Raw genomic sequence first — 25,227 nt, 5'->3', positions numbered from 1 at the left:
AAAAACACCCCTGAAAAATCCACTGCATTTTCTAATAGAACCTGAGAACACAGTACCCAGCACACCCATTGTCAGCTTTTGCCAGACACCTAGTGTGTGTTAGTGTATTTATTCATGGCAAAAGATGTAATTAATTATACTGAGAGAATGAAAACTCCTAGGATTTTTCCCTTCCATGCCTTGGTGAGACAGCCTGTGTTTCCTTGATTTCTGGAATCCCAGGCTGAAAGTTGGACTGAGGCACAATTTGAGTTTTTACTACAAAGTAAGAAATTTAAATAGGGCAGATGGTATGAATTTGTAAGCAGTACATGGAGTGTTCACATTATTGTCTAAGAGAGTTGAATTATTACATTTTTGTGTCTGTTAGCCTGTCCATATATTCACTTCTTGCTTCCCAAGCACTTTACTGGGCTTTAAACCATCAAAGCTGACAAGATTTGGCTTGGCCAGTTTACTTGGAAGCACTAGAACAAAAAAAGGACCCGTAAATTACTACTCTAGCAAAATTAGAGCTGTGTGAGGTAGGAAAGCTTGTGACAGACATGGAGGGTATCTTTGGCTTTGCAGTTTTAATTCAGGAAACTTTTGCACACACATCTCTGCTTAGTGCTTACCTATTGTTGTTAACATAAAGGTAGAGCAAAGCCTTTTACTGGTACCTGACATCTCTTTATTTCTGTGCTTGGTTTTCCTCCTTCCTCAAGTTTCTAAATGCTTCTTCTCCTGCAGGACAAAGAAGATGTTCCAGTGGAAATGTCCAATGGGGAGCCAGGTTGCCATTACTTTGAGCAGCTCTGCTACAATGACATGTGGCTGAAGGTTGGGGACTGTGTCTTCATCAAATCCCACGGGCTGGTGCGGCCTCGAGTTGGGAGGTAGGGGCAGCTTCTTGTTTGCAGTTTACAGCTGTAAAAATAACTTGGGTGAAAGAGGGGCTGGTTGTGAAAAGGTATAAAAGAAGGTGGGAAAAAATGTGAGTGAAGTGTTACAAGGTGTTGATAGATTGAGGTGGAATTTTAGCTGCCTGATAAAAACCTGGTCTGGTTGTACAGTTGGAATTGGCTGTTCTGTATTTATCTTCCACTGATGGTCTTCCTGAACATCCTGCTGCATCATCTGGGAGAAATGGCCTTTCATTTGTGTTGCTGGCTTGGTTTCTTTGCAGAATTGAGAAGATGTGGGTGCGAGATGGAGCCGCTTATTTCTTTGGTCCAATCTTTATACATCCTGAAGAAACTGAACATGAGCCAACTAAAATGTTCTACAAGAAGGAGGTGTTTTTGAGTAACCTGGAGGAGACCTGTCCCATGAGTTGCATTTTGGGTAATTATTAACAGCTTTAATCTGATGTACATCTTCTTTTCCTACCCAATCTGAAGTGATTGACGGCTATGTGTAGGCTTGATTCCAAGTACATCTTTTTCATTGAGGGAGGGAGGAGATACTATTCAGTGAGTTTGTAATATGCATTCTTACCTGTGGGACCTGTGGTGAGAATTCACTGTTAGGAAGCTTTATTACAATAAGGGAATGACATGTATTATATGAAAGTGAACATAGCAGCCAGCGAACAGAAAATTCCATTATTCTTGCATATTAATGTAATAACTCCAGCACGTATTACCTGCAGAGTTTAAAGGAAGAGTAGGAGGTTGGAATTTGATTTGTTGCAGAAGATGATGGCTGTGCGCTTTGTTTTGGAGTTATGATGCTGTGATAAATATGGTAACTGACAGTGATCATGGGGGCTTGTGATTTTGTTGATTCTCTAGGTCTTAAAAGTAATCCAAAGGCTGCATTAAGTTGCTGTAGGTTTCTTGTGAGTGCAATTATTTGATTGGAGTATCAATTGATGTATTTTCCGTAGTTGCGCCAAGTGCCAGGAATCTTCCACACTTACAAGATAGGCAAACAAATGGACAATCCACACTTCTAAAAGAAAACCTGCAAGTGTGGCTGCCTTCTTACCCAACTCTTTCATTTCTGCAGGAAAGTGTGTCGTTCTGTCATTCAAAGACTTCCTCTCGTGCAGACCAACAGAAATCTCCGAAAACGATGTTTTTCTTTGTGAGAGCCGCTACAACGAAAGCGACAAACAAATGAAGAAATTCAAGGGCTTGAAGAGGTTTTCACTGTCTGCGAAAGTTGTAGATGATGAAATATACTATTTTAGGTAAAAATGTGAGGGGAATGAGGGAACACTCTTCTGGATTGTAATGGACTGGCAGCTAAGCCCCCACCCAGCCTCTTGGTCTGGAATAGGGGAGAGAATCTGAAGGGCAGAAGGAAGAAAAACTCCTGGCTCAACTTAAAAACCAGTTGGAAAATTAGAGCAAAGCTACATGCATAAACAGAGCAAGATAAGGGTTGAATTCCCTACTTTTCATCAGCAAGCACAGCTGTTTCACAGTTCAGCTGTTTCCTGGAAAGCAGGGCCTTGGCACCTGTAATGGGTGTTACTGGGAAAGAAAAATGCCATAATCCTGAATGTACCCTGTCCTCTCCTTCTGCCCATATTTTATTGCTGAGCACGGTGTCAGAGTATGGAATATCCCCTTGGCTGGTTTGGCTTAGCTGTCCTGGTTGTCTCCTCTCCCAAATCACTGCCCAGCCCCAGCCTGCTGGGGCACAGAATGGGGAAAAGGAAGGGCCTTGAGGCTGATCTGTTCACACTAATTGCAGCAGGATGTGTTATCCACCCTGTTGTCTCACAGATCCAAAACAAGGCACCTCTCAACTGCTGTGCAGGGAATTAACCCCATCCCAGCCTGACCCAGGACATCCACAGAAGTCAGAGGTGTAATTTCAGATAACCACAATCTTGGGAAGAAATGCAGATAGCATCAGTCTTTTTATGGTCTTAATACCAATGGATGTTTTCTTTTTCTTCCTCTGACTTCAAGAAAAGTCATTATCAGATTGGTACATTCTCTTGGATATTGTGAAAATACTTAAGTCCTCCTTATGAGTAGGGAAAATCTTTTGGTGAACATTCATATTAATAAAATAAGAATGTTGAGTTCTCACTTAAGTAAAATGTGAAATCTAAGGAAGCTGTGGTGTTAATTTCTACAATAGAAGGCAATTAAGTACTTGTATTGAAATCTCCTTACTCATAAAAAATCCTTCTGACAAGTGACTGAAATGAACACTGGCCATAGACACAAAATTAATTCTGCTCAGGATTCTCAAAGGAAGTTTAGGCACATCTCAAGTCACCTTTGTTTCTATACTGTTCAGTCAAAAATTAGGAAAAGTTGATTTTTCTCTTCAAAAAACAAGTTCTTTCTCCAGTAAGGTATGAGTCCGTTCTCAGCTGCTTTTCATCTTCCTCCTCCACCTTCCAGAAAACCCATAGTTCCTCAGAAAGAGCCATCTCCTCTCCTGGAAAAGAAGATTCAGCAGCTGGAAGCAAAGTTTGCAGAGCTGGAAGGAGGTGATGAGGACATGGAGGAGATGGGAGAAGAGGAAGGTGACATGACTGAAACACCTTCTATGCCTCAGCTTCAGGCCCCCTTAGCCAGTGATTTGGATATAATGCCTTATACTCCACCCCAGGTAAGGACTTTCCTTCAGGAGCCCTTAAACCTTGATAGTCCACATTCTTTTCCCAATCCAAATGAAGAAAGTAACATTTTATATACAAAAAAAGGATTTATACTGAAGTTTACAAGTGTACGGAGTAAATGACACAAAACAATGTTGACATGTGCAAAATGATATCCAGGTGATAGTGTTTCATTCCATTAAATTATTTTAAAAGAAGACTATTCAGCTGAGGAAAACCCAGGGTACATTTTTATGTCTTAGTATTATTTCTAATAATAGGATTTTCTATGACACTTGTTCAGAAGTATCAGGTCTTTATATGAAATTCAAATACAAATTTTCTTACACAAGACCTGGAATTTGTGTAACTGAGTGTGGAAGCAGAGTGAGGAACTATGTTAGCTGGAAATTCAACTAACCAAAAACGTTTCTTGGCAAGTGGATTAAACCCTGTGTCTGTGTCACCACACTCCCACATCCAAGCTCATGCCAACCAATCTTAAAGAGGCAATGGGAATGATCTGCTGGGAACAGGAGGGAGTTCCAGACTCTTTTGGGACCAGCAGTGTGGATTTCTGCTGCATTACATTGAAAGGAGGTCACCCTGGGGTAGAAATGTCTTTGGATGTTGTGATAGTTGCTGAAGTTGAAAGCTTTTGCCTGGTTTGAGTGGGATGTTTTGCCACGTGGGCAGCCACCAAATGCATTTTCCCTTGCAAGGTTGCTCACTGCTCTTGCTGAACATGCTGAATTTTATAAGCAACTTGAAAATTCTTAAAGAGTATTCCAGCAGAAGTGGAATTTTATCTAGCAACTGTTAAACCCCAGAACTTTTAAACTTTTTTTTCTTCTGCCAACAAAGAAGCTCTTGTAACACCCAAGAGGAGACAAGACAAGTGACTGTGGTGTTGTGGGGCTTGGCAGATAGGTGGGTGATGCTTTCCTGCTGCAGTTTGCTGTGAATCAAGTCAAAGTACTTAAAAAAAAGATGTGCAGCTTCATTGTTTGCTTCAGCAATGGCTGAGATAAAGCATGAAAGAGGGTCCTGGTTGGTTTCTTCTTTTAACAAGTCTGAAAGTAAATACACATTTATCTGGCTCCAATGGAGAAGACTTCTTTTAAAAATATGTGGATGGGAGATGGAAAAGAACAGAGAATGCAGGAACCAAATTTGGAATTCTTATGATTTCTCCAAGTCCTGTTTGCCCTTCCAAACTGATGGGAAGGCTTTTTCATTAGGTTACTGTTATGAAAACTGTTGCAAGAACTATATAGTTAAAAACAGCTGGTAAACTTGTAGCTCTCTATTTGCAGATGTATCAAAGGCCAAAAGTATAATTAGATTTCCCTCTCTTTGGTTTGAGAACTCTCCATGTGCCTGTATGGCTTGCCCAAGAAGCCAGGATGGAATTGTATCTGCCCTGTGTACCATCCCAAACGCTGTGTGGAGTTTTCTTCACTTCCCCCAGTCTTTATGTTTGTAATGAAAACTTCTAGGGTGGATTGCAAGTTAGTACAGTGAAGTTTGGGATTACATTTAAATGGGCCTCAGTTAATCTTGTTTAAATTGATAAGCAAGAGTTTTTAAGCATCTTGGTATTACTAAAGCTTTGCTTTTAGCTGAGAGGAGAGTGTTGAACTGTGGGGTCAAAGCAGCAAGTAGGAGTCAGTAACATGGTCAGAATTTCAGGAGAGGAAGGAAACAGTTAAATGTATTTTTGTTTCCTTTTTTGCCTCCGCCAGGTACTTGGAAACAATGGCACTTTTCAAGATGTGACAGATTTTTAATGTTTGGGGTGTGAGAAAGGCCTTCAGAGGGTTTTGATGTGATGATACCTTTATGGGTCATGCTGGTCAGAGTATGAATGAATTATGGTCTCCTAGCAAAAGGATAGGTGGAAGGGCCTTCAAAAAGGAGCTCCAGCTGTGGTATCTCAGTATTGAGATGACAGAATGGGTTCATGTTTTGGTGGCTTAAAACATCAAGGAGCTCTCACTGGGGGCATCCATAGTAGGAAAAGCAGGGGAGCAGAATTTTTGTTGCTCTTTAACATAAGAACATGATGGAAATCTGTGGTGCAGGTAAATGGTGATCAACAAAACTGGGCTTTGGTTTTTCAGGGACAAATGGTTACTTATGTAATGAGAAGTGAACACTGGAGGAAAAGGAAGATCTGGCAGGCAAAATAACATTTAGAAGTGGAATGAGGGGAGAGTAGGGATTGTAAAGGCAAAGGAGGAAGTGGGGAAGCATTTTTCTAAAATGTGAGGTGGCAAATAAAATATTTTACTCAACTTGTGTTGGCAACATCTCTGAACAGCTCAATGGAGGAAATCTGTGCCATGACACAATTCCTTTTGTTCTCTTCTGGCCTTCTCTTTTGTACACTTGTGGTCATAACTGCTTTTTCTCACAGTCCACTCCCAAGTCTGTTAAGGGCAGCACCAAGAAGGAGGGATCAAAAAGGAAGATCAACATGAGTGGGTACATCTTGTTTAGCAGCGAGATGAGAGCTGTGATTAAAGCTCAGCACCCAGACTACTCCTTTGGAGAGCTCAGCAGACTTGTAGGAACTGAGTGGAGAAACTTGGAAGCAAACAAGAAAGCAGAATACGAAGGTAAGTAAAAACTGAGATGCTGAACTCTTTTCTGCCTTTTTTCTTTCTCAACACTTTCTGTTGTTCAGATGGCAGATTTAATAAAAGAAAATATTTATGTTTGTGTTCTGGATGTACCTTAAAGAGAAGTTCATACTGAGAGATGGCTGAAGAGGAGCAAAGAGCATATTTCAGTTATGTAGAGCACAACTGATAATTTAAATGTCTTTGCCACAAATAACCAAATTAGCAAATTCCCAGAAAAGGGGGACAAATTAGAAGTAAAGGGGTATGGAGCTCCTGGGCTAGAAGTCAGTTGGAAAAATATTTTGTCAATGTTTCCTTAAAGAAGGACTGAGGGGTATTTTGGAGAAGAAGCTCTTGAGAGCTGTAGCAGCAGGTAAGAAAGGCTTACAGGGGAGTGGGGGAAAGTTCATTATTAACAGTACTTTAGAGTCCTAAAGGCTGTGTACTGTACTGTAAATATGACCTGTTGTTCAGTACAACTGAACATCAACTGTTGTAACTCATTTTCTTGAGAGATTTTGTATCCTGAAGTAGGCCTAGGAATATTTCATAATCATGAGATACTTTAGACCGATCTTTCTCCCCTTTCCTCCCTTCTTTTCCTCAGTTCCTTCCCTCCTTTCCTTTCTTTGCCTTCCTCCTTTTCTTCCCTCCCTCCTTTCCTTCCATTCCTTCCCTCCCTTCTGATAAATAGTCACTGTGTTTTAACTTTTATTTGATTGAAATAAAAATACAGCTGATCTTTAACAGCCAGCCCTTACCCAAGCCAAACACATGGGTTTAACATCCATAGTTACTTCTCTAGTTAATAGCATGTCAACACTATTAACCACTGTATTGATGCAACTTTATTTTTAAAAAATGCTCCTTTGCATAGGAACATTTCAACACCTGGGAAAGTTATGGCCCAGTTCAGTTCTAACTTTGAAAATGAGATTTGATAGGTTTTCTGCACATTCATAACTTAAAGGCTGCTTTGATCTTGAGGCTGGAAGCTTGCATGCTGTCACTGTCCACTCTCAGCCACCTCAGTCCTTTCTGATTTTCAGTAGCACCTCTTTGCAGCTCTGGAGGGAAGCACAGCACCCTTTGCTCTGTGCCAGTTTGCTTTGCAGATGCTGAGAGGGGAAACGGTAATGCTCTTTCTTTGTGACACTGCTGGGGCCTTACTTTGTTCTGTAGTTGTTTCCTTTTACACCCTTCTAGGTGCATGTGTGATCTTTTTATTGGCAGATGCCTCCTTACAGCCTCATCCTTCAGCAGGAGGATGGCTGGAATGTCACTGCTTCCTTGCTTAGAGCAGCTTGAAGTCCTGCACTTCTGCAGGAAGGCTCTGTTTGTCCACCGTGTTAATGACTGTCTGTGTGCTTCCATTTGAATCTTCCTTCTCTATTCAAATTTTCCAAAACTTTTGGGGTTTGAGCTGCAGTTTCCCTGGCTTGGTGTCTGCCCTGAACTAGACTTACTTTTACTTGGTTTTGAGGGGTTGGGATGGGGTAACATAGTGTCCAAAATGTGTTTGCTTACCATGTGTGAAGGGAGAGAAACTCTACTCCTTCCACTGCGGTGAGTTAGAATTCAGGTGTTCCCTGGTGTGGATGTGAAGCAGGGAGCAGGGAGTGGGCATGGTTTGACATCTCAGTGAAAAAAAGGGTGCTGCCATTTTCTAGTGAGAAGTAGTTTACATTTTCGATCCACTTTGACCCACTGAAAATTTTGTTTGGTTTATGTTCAGGGTATTAATTGGTTTTCTAGCAATAGTTGAGAAGAGGCTGTGTTGGAAGTGCCTGCATGGCTGAATAAAGTAAAATAAAAGGGATTGAAGGAAAGGCCTGTTGTAAGGAAAAGCTCTGTTCAAAGCAGAAGGTCTCTTCCCTGTCTCTTGAGATGTGTTGGAAATGTTTGAATGATCTCAAGTCCTGGCCTATGTGATTTGGGTTTATTATTGAGTTTTAGGGTGAATGCTTTGGGCTGAACTTTCAGATATCTCCTCCAGTTCCCTTTGGCAGTGTCATTCCATTTGTGATTTCTGTGGCAGTCGGCATGGAAAGGGGCTAGGTAAAACTTGAGTACTGTCCTATGTCAGGTCCTTCTTCAAACCTCAGCACTCTGAAGTCTGATAAAGCTGAACACTTAGCAGTAATTTCTCATTCATCAGAGTGTCTCTTTTGCCTCTTTTGTCTGACAATTTTTTGTTTTTTAGCTGGCCAAAAGTAGGTGAGAGTCAGAACAACTGCTTCATCTTTTCCCAAAGTGCTTGCTGTGCTCTGGAGAGGATTTTTCTCATTTTTTTACTTCAGGATCTGCCTTTAAACATCTTGTGTATTTTATGCTCAACTGCATCTGAGTTGCCTGTATAAATGTAGGAGTTTCTCTGCGTCGTCATCACTGCCTGAAATTGCAGAAGTGGGAAGAAGGAAGGAAATGCCTTTGGAAATGAAACTGGTCTTTCAGTGTATGGAAGTAGTGCTAGAAGCTGCACAAACAGGTTCTAGAGGGAAAGTGTGGTAGATGTTCAATGTCCTAGAGGAGGCAAGTAACACTGGCAAGATGCATAACTTAATCTCCTTGATGAACTTCTTCTTAGCCTTCGTTTGACAGAGGACCTTGATTGCTAGTTTAGTGCAGTTTCCATCTTTCACCAACTGCAAGAGAGAACTCATGGCCCTGCATTCATTGTTGTTGAAAATTGCTGGAGATGTATTCTGCATCCATTTATTCTTCCTTATTCCTCATTGTGCCAGTCAGACACAACGTTCAGAGTAAACGAAGCAGGAACTTGCATGCCCCCAAAGCACCTGGAGTGGGCATTCAGTATTTCTCCTTTTTTGTTTGCTTGGGTTTTGTTTTTTTTTCTTTCTTCTTCCCATGACCCTTTGCCCTTCCCTTAATATAAAATTGTCCTCTGGTCAGATTACCCTGCAGTAGATCTTTTGTTCTTGCAGTCACAGTGAGAGACTTGATTGAGATAATGACCAGATTCATCGTACAAAGGACACACATGACCTCCAGTGAGCAGCACAATGTGAGTTAGACATCTTCAGAAAAACAAGTAACTCATAGGGGACCAAACGGGGAAATGACAGAAAGAGGCAGAGAAAAATATTTTGGGTTTGTCAAACTGCTGCTTGCTATGTTCCAAAAGCTAAGGACCAATCTGCACTAGGGAAACTTTACAAGTGCTCCCCTATTTTGCCACCACTCTTCAGCTGCATCAGTAGTAAAATACATGGGGAGCCCAGAAATGACCGTGCCACCAGCTGGCACTGCTGTCTGCTCTTTGCAGCATTCTTTAGGGCACACCTGGCACACATGGGGCTTCAGTTCCCACAGCAGCTGGTAGAGGATCCACCCAAGAGCTGCTGGCCTTGGCTGCAGCTGGTTTGGCTGAGCCAGTGGTGTCAAAACAGGGAATGTTTTCCCATGTCCTAGTGCGGACCGAGCCTAGTGCTGGACTGCTGCTTCATGTTGGTAACACTGGTGTTATTATCATCAAATTTGTTCTTTTAATTTTTTAAAAAATTTATTTTATTATTTATTTTAATTATTTATTTTTTTAGAAAGAGATAAAACTTTGTGGAATATTTTTCATGAAAGGTTCTCTAAAAGTCTTAGCTGCAGCCACATGAAATCAAATCATATGCTGTATAAAAAAGATTCATCTGTTCTACTTTATATTTGACTAAACTATGCCAGTGTCTGACTAGTCCTTTTTAATGAACAGATAATATTTTGAAAGTCTGGGTTACAAAACAGAACTGAAAATCTAAAATACTTTTACAGAGCGGGCAGCTAAAGTTGCTGAGCAGCAGGAGAGAGAGCGAGCAGCACAGCAGCAGAATTCCTCCCCCCGGGCAGGCACTCCTGTCGGGGCTCTTATGGGGGTGGTGCCGCCACCAACACCAATGGGAATGCTCAATCAGCAGTTGACACCCGTTGCAGGTAAAACGTAGGAGCTATGACCATTTTTTCCTCATCCACTTTATCAACCCCCCTTCATAACTCTGAACAAACACTCTCTTGGGTCACGATGGAAGCAAAAGCTCAAACTCTTCAGTCCTTCTTCATGATGAACGTGCCTAGTGCAGCAGTGGCCTGGTGTCCAGGGAAGCAGGGTCCTCCTCATGCAGTGCTCCTGTTCTGGTGGTGTGCAGTCGTGTTTATTCACTCTGCCTTGCAGAGTTCACCTTCAGCCCTGCTGTGGCAGGAGGCCAGCAGCTAAATAGTCTTCTAGTGCATGCAGCATCTGTGGCAGTGCTAAAGCAGGAGGGAAATTGTTGGGGGCTTAATTATCAGGGAGGTGAGAGGCCAACAGAGTCTAACCCAGATTTTAAATCCAAGCAAAAGCTTTGTAGAATTGCCTCCTAGGCACTGGTAAGCAGAGCAGACCAGGATCTAGAGCCGTTGCAGAAACAAAGACAAAATGACAACATTGCTGGTTTTATCAGGTTATTTTTCAGAATAGAACTGAGCTTGGAGAACTCTTCCACGAGGTCCCTGTTGCTGGGTGTTGAGCTCCTTACCAGTTGTAATCCGGCTTGATTTCATAGGGAGTATGCTCAGAGTAAGTATTTTCAGGATCAGATCTGAAGACAATGTAGTCCACTGAAGATTCTTGTATGGAAATCAGCCATACATGGGTGAGAAAATTAATTAGGTGTGACCTGATAGGTTGTTTTCCTTCCTCAGTTTCTAATTAAAATAAGAATTAAATTACTTCAGTCAAGATCAAAATAGTGTTGAGTAGATAAAAATGAGTATTTGGAGGGTTCTGGGTTTGAGTTTGGGGTCTTTTTATCTTTCCCTTAAGACATTCCAATTATTCCATTTATTCTTTTGTCATGTTTCTTTTTCTTTCTCATCTCACAGGCTGTGGCCTTATTTCAAGCTGATAGCCTGAAGCGTTTTTCATCACAATCTCTAAATCCCCTTTCAGTAAATAGACTGCATGGATGTTTAACTGAAGGCACATTCCTTAGTTGGTTCATGATCTCCAGGTTATAAAGCATTTATTTACACTGAGTTGCGTTTTTCTTTTGGCCTTTTTTCACTCTGTTCATGGTAATTTCCCTCTGAACTGTTTGCAGTTGGTGTATGTTTGTGTGTGTGTGTACACTTATCTGTGCATATATTAAGAAAAAGGAGGGGGGAAAAAAAGTTTCCCAGTTCTTATCTCTTTTGTGAATAATTTACTTCAATCTAGAATATGTAGAAATACCATCTTCTTTGTGGTTGTGTTTTCTTAGTTTGGTGCTTGGGTTTTTTGGCACTGAGTCACTTTTCCAGTTTTTGGAGGCAGGTGCTGATGGATGGTGGTACTTGCTGTTAACACTGCCTTAAAACTTACCCAAAAGTGTGCATTCTGCCACCTACACATGCTACCTTATTTCCTGTGGCAGCAAAACTCTGTTTCAGGCCATTGTCTTATTTGAGCAGGTCAACACTCAAGAGTCTTCACTTTGGCTTTGGGAAATACTTCCTTAAAATAGATGATGGAGCAGATCCTTTTAAACTCGTTCTCCTTCTGTGGCCCATTAGAAAAACACAATATTTCATCTTTTGGTTTTCACAAGTCCTACTTGGAAGTATCTTGTTCTGTTTGGACCTCTTTGACATCCTCCTCCATCCTTGGATTGCTAGTTCAGAGAGCTTCTCCATCACAGAACTTCTTTATGGCCCATGGGGCCAGGAAATCTGGAAGCCTTCTGAAGTTTGTTTCTCTTAGTGTGCAGCACTTTGGTGTCTTCTACATTAAGTTATTGCAAAAGTCTACTTAATCTTATATTGCTATAATAAAAAACCAGGAGAACAAGTAATTTCAAAGACATCCTAAATCACAGTTGTGGGAGCTGGAAATAGTTTGGCCATGTTTGGTAGTTTAAAATAAAAGTTTACAGTTCATACATGGGGTAAGAAAATGGTTTCTCTTGCTCGGAATGAGCTACAAGAAATGATTTCTCATGGAAGTTTGATGGCACCTTTATTAGCCAATTGTTGAGTGTTTTAATTGGAAATATAGAACTAAGCTTCTTTGATTGATAAATATGGGTTTGATTCCTTGGAGAGTTTTCTGTTTGTTTGTTTGTTTGAAAGCTTCAGAAGTGCATTAACTGCTCTGAAGAGGTGTCAGCAGCACAGGTGCACTGGAGGTACCAGGCAGTAGCTACAGTGTGAGAGCTCTTCATGCCAAGGAGGCTTTTGTTGTGTTTCTTCTTTCCTTTCTCCCTTAGATATATGGGTTTCCCTGTAATAAAGAGGTACAGATAAGGTGCCAGATATTTGAAATAGGTACCTACAGCATATTTCACATATCAGTCTTGGTGCCCTGTGGAAAATGAGGTCTCAAGGGAGATTAGTTCTTTATTTTCTTGTTGTTTTCTCCATGTAAAGCTTTTGGGATTAGAGGTTTCTCACTTCTGTAACATCCTGAGGAAGTGACAGGTTTAGCTTTTATTTTGTAGCTGCTCTCCCTGTTTAGACCCTGAGCTTGTTACAGCTTTGTTCTCAGTCAGAACTAATGAGAGTTTTTGACCAGTCTCATTCCAGAAATCTCTGTTTTGAAAGTTCCTTCTGTGAATTACAGGGAGTGTGGCAAAGGCTTGGTGGTTTCTTAGAGCAGACTGTAGATGCCCCAGCAAATCTGCATTTCTAACTAACCTCATCTCTCTAGACCTGCTTCTGTCCTCTGTCATCTTTTCATTGTCTTTCCAACCCCTTTCCTTGCTTACCTGGCAATGCATCCATTTAAATTAAACATTCCAGGGCCTAACAAGCATAGTGCAGTTACATGGACAGCAGAAAATCTGGGCCAGAGCCAGAGAAAGCTCTCAGTTTTCTTCCCGTACATGCAGAAAACAAAATTATTGAGCAGCAACACAATACAGTGTTTGCAGTGTCACTGATTTTCCTCTAAAGACACCTTGCAGACATGGACAGTGGAATTCTGTGAGGGACTGCAGGTGCTCCTTTAAGTCCTTCAGTCTAATGCCATGAGTGTAACTTACTGCAGCCCAGCACTTTAAACCCACGTTTAAAATTTATGTTACTGCTTTAGTTCATTCTGGAGATGGTTTAATAAAAATCACCCATCACTGCCATTAGTTTCAAGTATGTGAATGTTGTAGGGCTTTTGTGCATCAGTTTTGCATGTGTACTGCAGGAACATGTCTGGGGTTTATTTTTGTGGCCTCTGAAGCAGCCCACAGAGCAGGGCTGGCCAGTCAGTGTTGTGTTTGTAATCTGTATGCAGATGGCAGAGCTTTAAGCTGTATTAAAACTGCTTGCATTAGTAACATTTAATTGTGGCTGAATTTATTCCTTGTGTTAACATATTTGAATATTCAACATTTATTGCCTTGTGAGAAGCATACAAATACACTAAATACTAATTCATCAAAAGTATAGTGTTTCATATTTATTTTTAGTTTTTGTTTTGTTTTGTTTTGTTTTGTTTTTTGCAAGATACTAATTGTAGTGTTGTCTTGCTGTACTAAAGGTGCTTTTTTTTATGTGTGTGTGTGGATAGTGCATGTCTGTGCATACTATGTAGACCATATTGCATGTTATTGATGCATGTTTGAAATTTGTTGTGTCCTTCAAGGCATGATAAGTGGCTATCCACCGGTGCTGCCACCTTTGCAGGGCCCAGTTGATGGCATTGTTAGCATGGGCAGCATGCAGCCACTTCACCCAGGGGTGCCCCCACCCCACCAACTCCCGCCAGGTATGCCAGGCATCCCAGGCATCCCAGCACCCGGTAAGAGCCTCATCCTCATTCCCTCTTTGTTTCATTGTCATGTACTTGGTTTGACCCATTCTTACAGGAGTTCTCTGCAGCTTGTTGTGGTTGTGCCTTTGGTTTTTGAGCAGCAGCACTGCTGAATGTGAGGGGTGTGCAGAGCACTGACACTGCAGCGTGGCCAGTAAACCCTCAGGGAGAGGGTGCTGGAGAAACTGGTGCTGCTCCAGCAGGAGGTTTGTTCCAGCCCAAAAAGCCTTGGTGATTGTACTTGAGTTTATCAGAAGTGTGAAAAGGTGAAATCAGCCTGTTCATATCCTTATGTCATTTGAAGTGTCTCTGCACTTATCCTTTTCTTATTTGAAGTGAACTTACAAATGAAATTTCTTGTTCTCTTTCCTTACCAGAGTCTTTTTCAGTGTGTTAATGTCAGACTGCACTGAAATGAGCCTGGTCTTGTGAGACTCCTTGGCCACTGGGGCAGTGATGTGTTACTGTAAAACAGTGTTCAGCTTAAAGCTTGCTGATGAAACAGTGACTAGAAACGCGTGTGAATTCAGTATTCTCTGTGGCAAAATTTTGAATTGATTTTTGAGAGCATTTCTACTGCATTTGCTGTATTTTTACCACACTTTTGATGAAAAGTGAGGCTTAAATGAAACAAATATTTTGCCAATGTTAATGCCATTAATGTCCCAATTAAGGTGAAAAACATTTGTCTGGCCTCTCTTCCTGTTTCCTACTGATTCATTTTTTACCTCTGATAACTCATGTGCCTGTGAAAAAGATGTGCCATCCCTCTGTTCAGCAGTAAACAAGCTGTGGACAAAATGGTCTCATTTTCCTCTCCCTACCCCCTTGCAAGTGTGTTTATCAGAAGCTCTGTTAAGAATTTTATGAATCTGTACATAAATGATGTGAGTTGGGGAGGTTTTGTTTGCTTGCCTGGTGTTTCTGAAGTCCATCAGCACCACCCTCTAGCTTGGCTGGGCCGTGGATTCCCTGCCATGGCACCTAGAGGGAGCAGCACAGCAGCTGCCAAACGTGTGGGAGGTGAATCCAGGACACTGCATCCCTCTGAAGGGCTGTTCCCGCTGCTGTGGGCTGGATGTTTGTGTGGAAAACTGACAGGATGTGCATTAGCAAAGAAACAATGTCTGGGAGTGGAGTGGTGCTGAGCTGGGCACAGCAGGCTGAGGGTGAAGCTGTGCTCTGATGCTGGGAAGGGGAGGGTGCCCTCCTCCAGAGCCCTTCCTTCCCTTTGGACCAGTTCCAAGGCTTGTGTTGGCAATGTTTTTCCCAACTTCTGACAGATACATTTAAAATGGGAGCTGTGATCAAATGGAAAGTGCACTTGGAAAACCCTTTAGTGAGTGAAACCCAGTGGCACACCCTTTGATCACTGATACAGAAGTCATGCATTTAATTCATGGAAATTAAACCTCAGGAAGAGCACAGTTAGTCTGCAGCTTTTCCAATGAATGAGCATGAGAAGTGGCACAAACAGAAAGAAAAGCAGCATAACTTTCAAGCATCTCTATGTCAAATGTCAGGAACTGCATGACTCATTTAGATCTGTACATTTTTATATGTAGGACTGACACAGTTGTGCTGCACTCTGTGCAGCAGGGAGAAGTCCTAATATGCTTGAGAAAAACAGCATTTTTTTTTACATTGATTTCAAATATTCATTGTTCTGTATTTAAGGCTATTAAAGCTTAACCTGCAAGTTGCAGTTTGTATTAGTGAGAAGTAACAGAATTTGGGCAAAGGCTTGAATTTTATCCTGCGCTGAAAATATTTTACAAAACTGAACACAAGGAAATGTTAAATGTTGCTAAAGCAGATCAGCATTTCCTTTCTTAAAGGAAAGGACTTCAGGAAGATCCTGTGTAGCCAAATACATTATAAATAAAAAGATGCAGTCAGGCAGTCACTAAGTAACATGAAAAACACCTGAAAAGCAAAACCTATTCAGTGTGCATTTCTCTAACTTAAATAATTCAGCAGGCCACATATCGATGTTTGGTAGTTGTCATGTTGGCTTTTTTTTTTTTCATTCAGAAACTTGGGAAGTTTTTTATTAGGGGTGAGGGGGATATTTGAATGTTGTACATCTACTTAAAATAACTGTGAGCAGTGATATCAAAGTATAAATTCTGCTATTGAAGACCAAAAAGGAATTTGTCACTGCTCTGAAGTAAGACTAATTATTTTATATTTTGGAATATAGGTGTTATAGGCCAAAATGTGTCCCCTATGGTAGGCACTCCAGCACCAGGAGCAAGTCCTTTTGGACAGCAGGTGAGTCATTTTTGTTTTGTTTATGAGGCTCTAAGGCTCAGAATTGTCACTTGGGCAACATCCCAGTTCAGACATGTAGGGATGCCCATAGGCTTTCCCAGGGAGAACAGAAATGAAATATTCTGATGTGTTTAGAACCAGTTAATATCTCATACTCAGAGTGTATGTCTGTATTTGATGGTGGAATTGTTGTTACACTCAGGAGGTTGGTCCAGTGAGGTAACTTCAGTATAAACAAGGCAGTGTTTTGTCTTAGTTTTCTACTGAACTGAGTCATTTCAGCATAGTGTGAAAATGCTGATAGTTTAGGTTTTGTGTGCTTTGTGACACAGAGAGGACACTGCCCATTTTATCAGCTCTTGATGAATAGGTAAAAAATATTCATATTTCACAAACTGATGAAGCAAATGTTCATTGGCAGTTCAGAATTTATGAGTTTGGGTAACTGTGATGATCTGATGTTTCTTCTCAGTGATTAATGCAGGTTTACTGTTCGGAACATTCCAAATTTTACTGACCAAATTTTTGCATCATTTGTAAAGAAAAGGAATGAGGGTGGCTATGCATGGGCAGATAGTGGTCGGAGGCAGGGGAATAGTTTTAAACAACAAGAGGAGATGTTTAGCTTAGGTGCTGGGAGGAAGGTATTTATTCAGAGGCACTGACACAGGGTGCCCAGAGAAGCTGTGGCTGCCCCACCCCTGGAGTGGGTGACACCCACTGGAGTCATTTAAGGCCAGGTTGGGTGGGGCTTGGAGTGTCCTGGTCTAGTGGAAGGTGTCTCTGCACATGGCAGAGGGTTGGAATAGGATGAGCTTTAAGGCCTCTTTCAACCCAAACTATTTTGTGATTCTATGAGTACCAGAAGTTAAGTGGTAAAGTGTTGATGTCATGACAGTGAGTTATTCCAGACCACAGGATGTCTGTCCTAAGAGTTCTCAGTGCTCTGGGCTGCTGGTTAAGCACAGTAGTAGGAATTCTTCTGTAGGACTGGGAATTTTCCTGCCTGAAATTTCTGCCTGACAGAGATTCTGCTGAAGTAATCCAGTTGTCCAAGGATCCAGATCAGTTGGGATTAGATGTTTTAGAGTTAATTTTTGCACTTCACAGACCACAGTATTTCAGATCAAATTGGAGAAGAAATGAAACAAAAAGGAGATAAAAGGTGTAATTAGGGTTAGAAAAGATATGGTGATGATAACGAGTGTGACGGTTTTCACAGGGGTCTGAGGATGAGGGAAGAGACGAGGATCTGACTCCATGTTTCAGAAGGCTTGATTTTTGATTTTATTATATATATTATATTAAAACTATACTAAAAGAATAGGAGAAGGATTTCATCAGAAGGCTAGAAAAGAATAGGAAAAGAATGATAGCAAAGGCTTGTGACTGACTGAGACAGTCTGGACAGCTGGACTGTGATTGGCCATTAATTAGAAACAGTCACATGAAACCAATCACAGATGCACCTGTTGCATTCCACAGCAGCAGATAATCATTGTTTGCATTTTGTTCCTGAGGCTTCTCAGCTTCTCAGGAGGAAAAAATCCTAAGGAAAGGATTTTTCAGAAAATAGCATGGCTACAAATGAGAGTATATTTACATAAATCAGAAATGTGAACAATGTCTGTTGAGTATGAATGGTTGGTTTGCACTTCCTTTCTCCGTGCATCTCCAGGAAGATTTCCTCAGGCTTTTGCTCATAACCTCATTTGAAGCTCCATTGCAGGAGGCTGCCCCGAGGCTGGGGTGTTGCCTGCAGTGCCCTGGGTGTGAGCCCTGGCTGGTTTCCCTTTCAGATCGGGATCCTGGGCCCGCCGGGCCAGCAGGCGCCGCCGCCGTACCCCGGGCAGAGCCCCGCCAGCCAGCCCGTCATGCAGCAGCCCAGCACGCCCATGTTCGTGTCCCCGCCACCAAAGACACAGAGGCTCCTCCATTCTGAAGCCTACCTGAAATACATTGAGGGGCTCAGTGCTGAGTCCAACAGCATCAGCAAGTGGGACCAGACCCTTGCAGGTAAGGCTTTGGGTTCCTCATAACCCGTTATTTTTGCTTTCATAGAAAATGCAACATGCATCTGCTGTTTGCATATTAAAACATACACATGTAATTAATTCCTAAGGATAGATCAACAGATTGAGAATATATGTGTTATCCACAGGCAAATTCCACCAGCTCTGCATAAACCTAAGATTTAAGCGCAATGGTATGGGGTTAAATACTAGGAGCAAAAGTAAAATATCTTGCATTGTAGAGTTACATTTGCCTTTCTCTAGAATAAGCCATGAGGTGTCGTGTTGCACTAAACAGTTACTTAGTTGTTTGCACTGGGTGTTTTGGTAATTTACACTGTTCACATGATTTTTATCCTATGACCTCATGGTCTTCCCCTTTTTTCCCCTCCTAAATGTTAGCCCTGGTGGTCTCTCTTTCTTCCCTGGTCAGTCCTTCCCCCTGCCCATCCCCACTTATATCCCATTGCTTGTGTGTGACCGTGTTCACAGGGGTCCGAGGATGAGGGAAAAGACAAGGATCTGACTCCATGTTTCAGAAGGCTTGGTTTATTATTTTATGATATATATTATATTAAAACTATACTAAAAGAATAGAAGAAAGTATTTCATCAGAAGGCTAGCTAAGAATAGAAAAAGAAAGAATGATAACAAAGGCTTGTGTTTTGGACAGAAAGTCTGAGCTATCTGGGCTGTGATTGGCCATTAATTAGAAACAAGTCTATGAGACCAATCACAGATGCACCTGTTGCATTCCACAGCAGCAAATAACCATTGTTTACATTTTGTTCCTGAGGCCTCTCAGCTTCCCAGGAGGAAAAAATCCCAGGGAAAGGATTTTTCATAAAAGATGTGTGTGACACTTGTGGGCCTCCTCTGGGGTATAAGAGTCGTGTTCTCCTCCCCCCTGCCATCAGGTCATGCCCTCTTTCTCACCTGGGGAGTCACCAGAGCCTGAGGTGTCTTCTTCCAAGTCAATAATCAGAGGACATTTGTCCCCACATGGAAAAGAGCACTTCCAATCTTTTGCGTTGTCTGTGTAAGGCCGCGTGGGCTGGGTCAGTAGCTGGCCGGAGTGCACACGGTGTGACAGTGAGGTAATGGAGCCCTTGTTGATTTTGCAGCACGCAGACGAGATGTGCACCTGTCCAAGGAGCAGGAGAGCCGCCTGCCCTCGCACTGGCTCAAGAGCAAGGGCGCCCACACCACCATGGCCGACGCGCTGTGGCGCCTGCGGGACCTGATGCTGCGCGACACCCTCAACATCCGCCAGGCCTACAACCTGGAGAACGTGTAGGCACAGCCCAGGACAATGGCTGCTCTGCTTACTGGGTGGCAAGAGATAACCAACAATAATTTGTATTGCATTTTACTGTACATTGCAAGACCATTTTTATATAAGGACACTTTTAATAAGCATATTTCACTTTTTGTTATATTAAGTTGACTTTATCGAATACACAGATTTTTTGCATATGTTTCCTTTGTTTGAAAGGCGATTTCATAATTGGTTGAGTGTAGTCAAGGATTCATCTTTCTTATACTTTATTGCTGAGAATCTGATGCCATTGTTTTTATATTAAAAAAAAAAAAAAGGAAAACAAAGTATTTACAGATTGATACAGTGGAATGTGAAGTAGTCATAGTTTACATCCTATGAGAATGTGTGTACCTGTGCTTGTGTGTGCTGGCCACTTCGGGCAGAACTGCTCGGGTGTGAACAGGGAGGATCTCTTTAAAGAAGCTAAAGGTAAGATGTGCTTTGGCACCAAGGAGAATTGGCATTCCAAGTCAACACTGAGGCAGCTGGGTGGGCCACAGCAGCCCTGGAAGTGCTGGTGTGGACGGGACAAGGGTGTCCTGACTGCTCATGTTGTCCAGTCCTGTCCAGTTATTTAACTGTGTAGCCAAGGCCATTGTGATCCTAAATCAGTAACACAGCCCCTGTGCTGGCAGGCCCTTAGAGGGGAAATGTTTCATCTGCCATGGCCTGGGCTGGGGGTTCTGTGACGTCCCCAACACCCAGCAGTGGGACAGGGAAGCTCCTTCCCTTCCCTGGGAGCTTCTGTCTCTGCTGGAAGAGGCTCACAAAACTCAGAACCAGCCCAGGTCTTGGAAGGTAAGTTAGGGGAGAAAAGTGGAGTTGTTCTGTTAGTAAAGGAATGTGATGTTTTTTGAAATTCACACAATTGGGCATTGTAAGACATTTTTGTATGCTTTCTTTAAGTGTATTCATTAACTTTAGTGAAAGTTTTGCAATGCAAATTGGAGTGAAATTTGATGCTTAAATTAACTTGAAAGTAAAATACTACTGTATGGTATGTGTAAGGTCAGCATACCCAGTACATTGGAGAAATAGAATACTTGCATTGCAGCCTTCAAAGGGTTTGGGGTTGGGGTTGTTTTGGGGTTTTTTCTTTTTTTTTTTTTTTTTTTTTTTTTTTTTAATCTAAGTAAAGTAGGTATCGACTCTTCTTGCCAAATTTCAAGGCTGTGGCTGCCTTCTGCTAAAAACTTACCTGTCCTCAACTAACCAACCTTTTGGACTACAAAGTTATTTGTTTAAAGGTAAATATTTTCATTTATTTAATTTTGGAAAAAGAATTAATTCTTTTGGATTGCTTTAAGTAACTGGGAAAGCTCTATGAATTTGGGAAAAGTCAGCAGGAATGTGGGCACTCCAACTCAGCCCAAATGAAATTATTTACTGATACACTTCATTTATGCTAGAGATGTTCATCATGTGGAAATGAGTTCTAAAGTCTGTTGGTACAGAACATTTTCATTTAAGTATATTTGGCAGAAGGTTAAATTAAATATTTTCCTTCAAATACTGGATATCTTGGGGTTTGTTTTGCTGATGTAATTAATACTCATGAGGGAAGTGACCTTGCAAGTATAAACTGTGATTTAATTTTACTGGCCAATTCTTCTCCCTCTCCTATTGCAATCTTCCAGTCATTGCACAAAATACCCCAGGTAATTACAAATAGGCACTTAAAGTTAGTTTAGGTCACATGTGCAATGGATGTGAAGGAAATGGAGCAAAACAACATAGAGGGAAATGACAGTTTTGAACTCTACAAATAGCACACCCATGGTACATAAGTTCTTTACTGGCCTTTGTAAATTTCCAGTTTTATTTAATAAAGTAGAAATTAAATAGTCTTAGACCACCCCTATGAAATGTGTTTATGTTACTATAGGTTTTGCAGGTTTTAGCCACAAAGATGGGATGTTGAAGTGAATCAGGCAGCAAAATCCTAGTTTTTGAGCATTTGGAACTATCATGGATTGTACTAATACACCACCAGATTCTCCTACTTCTCAGCATTAACAAAAATTACACCAAAGAACCTGGGATGAATTTTAATTAAATTATTGTTTTATTTATTTTCTTTTGAGGACTGGATGGGACTCCCTTTGGAGCCTGTATAACTCAGATGTTTAATTTATCTGAAGGTCAGTGATGAGCAGATGTGCAGCACTGGCTCTCTCCTGCCGAGCAGCTGAATCCCTCCTTTCACTGCTCTTTCTGGCCCAGGAGCAAGAGATTGGAAGTGCAAACAAAACCTGGCTCCTCCCTCAAGGCAGTGCAGAGCACTACCACTAAGCCACTGGGCTGGCCCTGATCAATTATTTTAAGCCTTATTTATTTCAAAATCGTTTCTCTCTATACTGGAGGCATTTCAGTCGATTGCAGTGAAATTTAGGATATAATGGCTACAGTCTAGAATTCAAAACCAGCAAAAGAAACTTTTCTCACTCTGGTTTAAAAAAAAAAAAAAAGACATGTCTGTCTGTCTCTTTTTCTCTCTTTGTGGGTGTTTGAGCCCCTCATCTGTTTTTCACTGCCGTTCATAGTACTGGCGTAAACAAAACTTTCATATTAAAATAAAAGGATGTGTGGGCAATGGTTGGCTTCTGTGAGAGTGGAAAATAGATAAAACCAGGACAGGTATTTTCATAAACCAGTTCGAGACAACTAATAATTATTTGTTCTCTTCCTCAGTCCTTCCCTTCCATGAGAAAATTTACTGTTTGTGTAAAAATTCAAAACGTTGATGTTGGTGACTTTTTTTCAGCATATGTTTTTGTACCTGGTTTATCCATGCTTGGCTTTTCATTAGATCTTGTACTGCTGAAGGCTGAGCTGCTAACCAGGTTTATAACATGTATGTACCATCACTTTGTTTACCTGAGTCTTTTTAATTTGAATAAAAATAGTTTGCAAAGTGTTTTGGATTAACCAGGTTTGAGTGTTCCATTAAGACTTCTGTTAGGATTTTAATTCAAGTAATTCTGGCTGTAGCTGATCCAGATGTTCTTGAGTCCTTGGTACATGTGTGCTTGTGTGTGGATAAAATATCCTTTTTCTATTGACCTGTGTATTTTGAGGTGTTCCTGTAGGTGATAAGAACAGTGGTGTTGGAAATTGAGCCATCACGAGCATGAACAGTGAACCTTGAAAAATATCTGAAGCATTGGGAACCAGCTGAGTGGAGGTGGTAAGATTCAGTCAGTCCCAGATGCCCCCTTATTAATTGATTTGAAAGTAAACAGCAAACCTTAATTTCATATGGAAGCTAATGTGGTTCAGGATTGTCTTTCATGTGGCTGTTTAATAGAGGAAATTAGATGAGTAACATGGAAAAAACATCTTTTACACAATTCAATTAGAACCAAGGATAGAAATTTTCTGTACAAACTTCAAGAAAAATTAAGTGACAGGAACCTCTCAAGGTGCCTGGCATACAATTTACAGAGCTATTTAAACAGTCAGAACACAGCATTACTTAATTAACACACAGCCATGTTTTCAGCCTGGGGGATAAATGCTGCCTTTCATTCAGGCTGCCAGTTTCACAACACTTCTACCCTTCTGTTGCAATTGCCTAGAGGAAACTAATTCTGATCATCCTCCACATTTTATTTGCTCAGTCTGAGATACTAAAGATCAACCATAAATTAATGTAGCTCCCTCTTAGCTACAAGTGCACAAAATTGAAGTTTCAGAATGTCTGGGCACTGAACGTTGTGTGAGCTCTGGTTCAGTGAAATTTTGGTTCATAAAATGAAACCTTATATTAATTTTGCCAACTGCGTTTGCCAGTGAGTCTAATTTGACCCTCATCTTTGGTATAAAGCACCAGCATCCAGTACTGATTTCAGGAAGTTCCTCAGGAGCAGCATTCATCCCACCAGTGTCAGAAGATTTTTTTTCCCTTTTCTCTGAAGGAGCTGGGGATGGCCAGGAGCAGAGTGCTGCTGCAGTTTGGATCTGTGTATTAACTCCAAAGTAAAAGCATGCTTCCACTGATGACAGGAAGAGTTTTGCACCAAGGAAAAATTCCCCAGTACATCAGATGGCTGTTACTTCCTTTTGCTGCTTTTGAAAAGCTTGGACAGAACTGCTGCAGCCCTGTGCCAGGGAGGAGTGCAGGCTGGCACAAACACCCTTCCTTGGCCATAAACTTCTTTCAGCTCTTCCCTGGCTTGCCACAGGTTTTTCAGCAGATCCTTGTATGCACAGCTGCAGGGGAATGATCAACAGATTCATTTTTTCCACAGAAGCATTCTGGATTGGTGGTGGAGTTGTCCCCTCCCTAATGCTGGAGTGGTGAGCAGCACTGCTTGAGTGTGGGATCACTGTTTGTTCCGAGGTGACTTTTTACTGCTGCTGCCTTACTGAGTTGAATTTTTCCATGCTTGGTGTCAATCTTGCCCTGACTTCCACAGTTTGGAAAGCTTGCAGCAGGATTGCTATGCTGAGTCTCACCCAGAAGCTGTTGCCTTTGCAGAGCACATGAAAATGCTGTTGGTGGGTGTGAGCTGTGCTCCAGGTGGACGCAGCTGAATTCCCTGCAGAAGGAAGGGATGTGCTGAGCCCTGGAGCTGGCAGGGCTGGAAGTGAAAGCTGTGACCCTGGATCACTCCAGCAGCCTGGAACAGCCTGAGTGCTGAGCCAAAGGAGAGCTCTTGCTTCCTCCCTGTTCCCTTTGCCACAGCAGATGGATGGGGGAAGCTGCAGGATGGGAGGGAGACAGGGATATGAGAGTCAGAAAGTACTGGGGAAGGCAAAGAGCACAGAGTTAGGAGTCAGCAGGAATAAAACTGCAAAACCAAATGAAGGCTTTGGTTGTTGAAGATGGGCTGTAGTTTAAAACTGGTACTAAATCCCTGAGTGTGCTTGGCTGTGGAATGGGCTGGAATTTTGGAATGGGGAATTGCAGCTGTTCTGATTTCCAGCATTAGTGAGAGACTGGCAAAATCTAAAAATGCCAAGGGGTCAGCACTAGCAAACACACTGAGGATGGAGACTGCAGCTCAGATTTCTAAATGTCAAGCTTCATATTCTGTCATAACAGCTCTGTTGCCTGAAGTGGTGCAATGCCAACCCAGAGGATTTTATTCCTGCAGCATCAGTGACACGGAACTCCCTGACACCAGACATCTTGTGAGTGACTGCAGCCTCCCTCCCTCTCTGTTCACCTGGCTGGAGACATCCCTGAGATCTTCCAGATGTGCCTGGTGCTCTCAGCTGCCAAGGGAAACAGTCACTGCAAAACAAGAGGTGTGAAGTGGGAACTGGGCTTGGCTCACACTGTCTGTGGAACACTCTGAGTGCTTCAAGGAAGCCTCAGGAAATTTTCACATCAGGCTCCTGAGTCCAGAGAAATAACTAGGGCACAGTGCTCTTGCTTGAAAAAGAAAACAAAACCATATATTGAAAAACTTACTTGGTTTTATGACAACAGAGCACAAGAGAGTTTCAAAAGGCTCAAGAAATAAAATCTCACGGAGCTAAAGCTCAGGAGTTTTCAAAATCTGGCTTTTTCATTATTGCTTTATTCTTTACTGCTACAGTCAGGGTTGTACTTCAGTGTGATGGTCTGTGACTGCAAAATGAGCTTGTTCATGAGTTTTGGGCTCTACCTTGGAACTAAAGTCAAAGGTTCTTATTCTAGAGGAATAAATAGAGGCTTTCCTCAAGTT

General features: G+C 41.7%; 1 protein-coding gene across 18 annotated transcripts in view; it reads left to right on the top strand.

Annotated features, from left to right (window-relative positions):
- PBRM1 (polybromo 1) overlaps positions 1-22,480 on the top strand; it is a 57,066-nt gene extending 34,586 nt beyond the window's left edge. For 11 of the 18 annotated variants that reach the window (XM_058032325.1, XM_058032323.1, XM_058032329.1 and 8 more), the window contains 9 exons: positions 733-878; positions 1,169-1,326; positions 1,993-2,176; positions 3,351-3,561; positions 5,970-6,171; positions 13,778-13,933; positions 16,149-16,219; positions 18,019-18,235; positions 19,356-22,480. In XM_058032325.1, the coding sequence (XP_057888308.1) occupies positions 733-878; positions 1,169-1,326; positions 1,993-2,176; positions 3,351-3,561; positions 5,970-6,171; positions 13,778-13,933; positions 16,149-16,219; positions 18,019-18,235; positions 19,356-19,528 (1,518 nt within the window). In that variant the 3' untranslated portion in view covers positions 19,529-22,480. Of the gene's footprint in view, positions 1-732; positions 879-1,168; positions 1,327-1,992; positions 2,177-3,350; positions 3,562-5,969; positions 6,172-9,960; positions 10,120-13,777; positions 13,934-16,148; positions 16,220-18,018; positions 18,236-19,355 lie in introns of all 18 variants that reach the window. The other 7 variants (XM_058032333.1, XM_058032337.1, XM_058032332.1 and 4 more) reach the window with 2 other exon arrangements.
- Positions 22,481-25,227: the final 2,747 nt, after the last annotated feature.

This window comes from Melospiza georgiana, chromosome 11, assembly GCF_028018845.1.
Source record: "Melospiza georgiana isolate bMelGeo1 chromosome 11, bMelGeo1.pri, whole genome shotgun sequence".
Lineage (NCBI taxonomy): Eukaryota > Metazoa > Chordata > Aves > Passeriformes > Passerellidae > Melospiza > Melospiza georgiana.
This window is presented reverse-complemented; position numbering and strand designations above follow the sequence as displayed.